The sequence below is a fragment of the Elephas maximus genome, chromosome 10 (genome assembly GCF_024166365.1).
Source record: "Elephas maximus indicus isolate mEleMax1 chromosome 10, mEleMax1 primary haplotype, whole genome shotgun sequence".
NCBI lineage: Eukaryota > Metazoa > Chordata > Mammalia > Proboscidea > Elephantidae > Elephas > Elephas maximus.
In genome coordinates this window covers 32,961,179-32,963,836 of record NC_064828.1, presented here as the reverse complement: position 1 = coordinate 32,963,836, position 2,658 = coordinate 32,961,179, and the positions used below count along the sequence as shown (strand labels likewise).

The window sequence follows — 2,658 nt, the reverse complement described above, 5'->3', positions numbered from 1 at the left end:
ATTTTATAGCAAATCAAGTGCAGCAGTGAGTAGAGGGGATTTCTGAGAGCAAAGGGATTAGAGACTGGGTAATGGAAGAGGTGGATATAAAAACCGACTGCAAACACATGACAATGTGCAGAAACAAGGACTATAATAGTCGTGAACATTTCACCTTCATTTGATATTAGCATATTTGTGTACATATTAGCCATTTTTTACTCCGTCTCCCATTCGCCTACCTGTAGTAACATAAAATGTGCTAATAAAAGCTAAACTTATATCTCAGCAGTTAAGCTACAGGAGATCAAAGGGGAGTATGACTGCACTAGGGGAGGAAAGAACATCAGCCAAAGATGGATAAATGGATTTTGCAAACTCTTTGGGGGAGTTAGCATGTTTTTGATTGAATAAGTAATAGTTATGTTAGGGGGAAGTTTGATTTTGCTGTTGTCTTTATTTGGAAGTTAAGTGTTGTTAAAAGAGATGCATATGATAAAAGAAATTCCATGGTGACATGAAATGTACTGTGGTAGCTTTGTGCTGTGCCCACTTAATTAAGCTGAAAATACATTTCCAAGAATTTGCTTTCCTATATAGTCTGGATTAGGGTTGACCACAAGAGAAATCTGTGCAAGATTTGGAAGGTAAGAGTGGGTGGCAATCATATTTCTTATGCCCTGCAAGTTGATGCAGGGCTCAGGGCACTGTGGCAGCTCACATATGTGGTCACTCATCTCTGCCAGCTCATCTTGTTGATGACTCTCAACTTCACCGAATCTCCTCCTTCAGTTTCTCTTTTTCCTGGTCCAAGTGTATGGCATGACGGCAAATGTGACTAGCTTCTCCCAAACATCATCAACCACTAGGAGACTAAAGGAAGTGAGAGACAGACAAGTTTCAGTTTGACCTTTTGGGTTCCAATTGTCTTCACGGGTTCCAGTTTGTCCTTACAAGCCGTAGTTTGCCCATGCTCTTGTTCACATCCAGCTTTCCTTCTCAAGTGTTGGTCTAGCTGACCTATAGTAACTTCAGGCTTAACACCAGATGCAAACAAAACAGCTTGCCGAGACTCCTTCACCAGCTCCAGCAGTTGCATCAGGTGTAATCCTTAGAATTAACCTCTTATTCTATATCACTAATGGTGGCTCTACTTCTCTGGTTGCGCCCCATCTGACAAAAACCCTGAGGAAAGGGCTAAGGAAGTGATCCTCGTGGCTACTCCAGATAGAAAGACCCAGTTTTGTTCTGTGAATGTCTTTAAGTGAAACTGCCACTTAATTATTATAGGGCAATTTTTTTTTTCAAGGTTAGACAACTTGACACATGTTCTGTCTGACCTATTTTTAGTCAAAAATTCAAGATTGAGAATGTATATGAAGAATGTTACTCTGGACACCTGTTTCCAAGTGAGCTTTAGGGAAATTTTATTTAGAATGAAATCCTCTGATCCGGACCACATATGAAGCCACCACAGTCACTACCATTTCTTGTCTGGAATCTGCAGGTGTGCATTTCCGCCCCGACCCTGTAGCAGGGAGAGCTCTGTTATTGAGCCCTGGAGTTTTTGTTCAGCTTTCACTGTCACTTCAAACACTGTGAGTTTACAAGAGCACAGAAGTACTTTGCTGAATCTTCCAGCTCTAGGGCTGAAATGGTGAGGCTGATAGATTTATCTTTTTTTTGGAAATCTAGAGAATAGCGACCATCCTTTGAGCTTGGCATAGAAGAACCCTGACGAATAACAAAAATGATCTCACCGCTGGGAAGTTGCTTGTACCAGAAAATATAGTAAACTGCCTCACTTGTTTCATAGAGACAGTTCAGAGTGACGGCCAGCCCCTCCTGCATGGATATAGCTGGCTGCACTTGAGTAACTTTCTGGGCCACAATGGATCCTGTGGGAAAAATCAGAGGACAGAATTGATTCTGTGGCGTAGTGAAAAAAATATTGTAACAGTAGACTAATTGAGGACCCAAACACAAACCAAATTGACATTTCAGTATACTTGTTTTTCTCCAATTCCCTTTTCCTCCTCAAATCCATGTGAAGTGCCATAGGCTGTGTGCAATCCTTTCATACTTAACATTCTTCCCCAAGTTTGGAACCTTCCTTACCAGAGTAGATGAAGGCCAGGAGCACCCACAGTCGGCTGGAGAGTGGCATGTGGCATGTATTCCTCTACGCAAATGTGTTTTGTTCCACTTGGAGCTCAGAGTTCAGTATCTCAAATGCCACACAGTATATGTAGATAGTTCCTGGGCTCTGATGCTATGCCCCCAAACAGGAAGCACGATTTCATACGTGCACAGACCACATGGCCTATGCACAGATGAGAAGAAAATCTGGCTCAGCCTCAATGTTCACTTTGCCTACTTGTCTTTCCTTGGTAATTAAGTTAGGCAATACCTGATAAGGGACATGAAGAAAAACAAGTAATATTTAATATTTAGGGATGGAGCTGAGGGAAACTGAAGATTGAATGAATTGTTTACATGGATTATTCAGTGGAACTTTTTTTTTTTGGCGTTTTTATATCAGCTTTTTAAAAAAAAATTACTGTGCTTTGAGCGAAAGTTTACAATGCAAGTCAGTCTCTCACACAAAAACTTATCAGTGGAACGATTTGGGGAACTCATTCAAAATACAGAATTTAATATGGGCCATGGACCCTCCTT

General features: G+C 41.1%; 1 gene segment (V, D, J or C); it reads right to left on the bottom strand.

Moving 5' to 3' along the window:
- Positions 1-1,502: 1,502 nt before the first annotated feature.
- On the bottom strand, positions 1,503-2,190 carry LOC126084642 (T cell receptor delta variable 1-like). The segment is given in 2 exon segments: positions 1,503-1,877; positions 2,098-2,190. Coding segments are annotated over 2 exon segments (363 nt in total).
- Between the last annotated feature and the right edge of the window lie 468 nt (positions 2,191-2,658).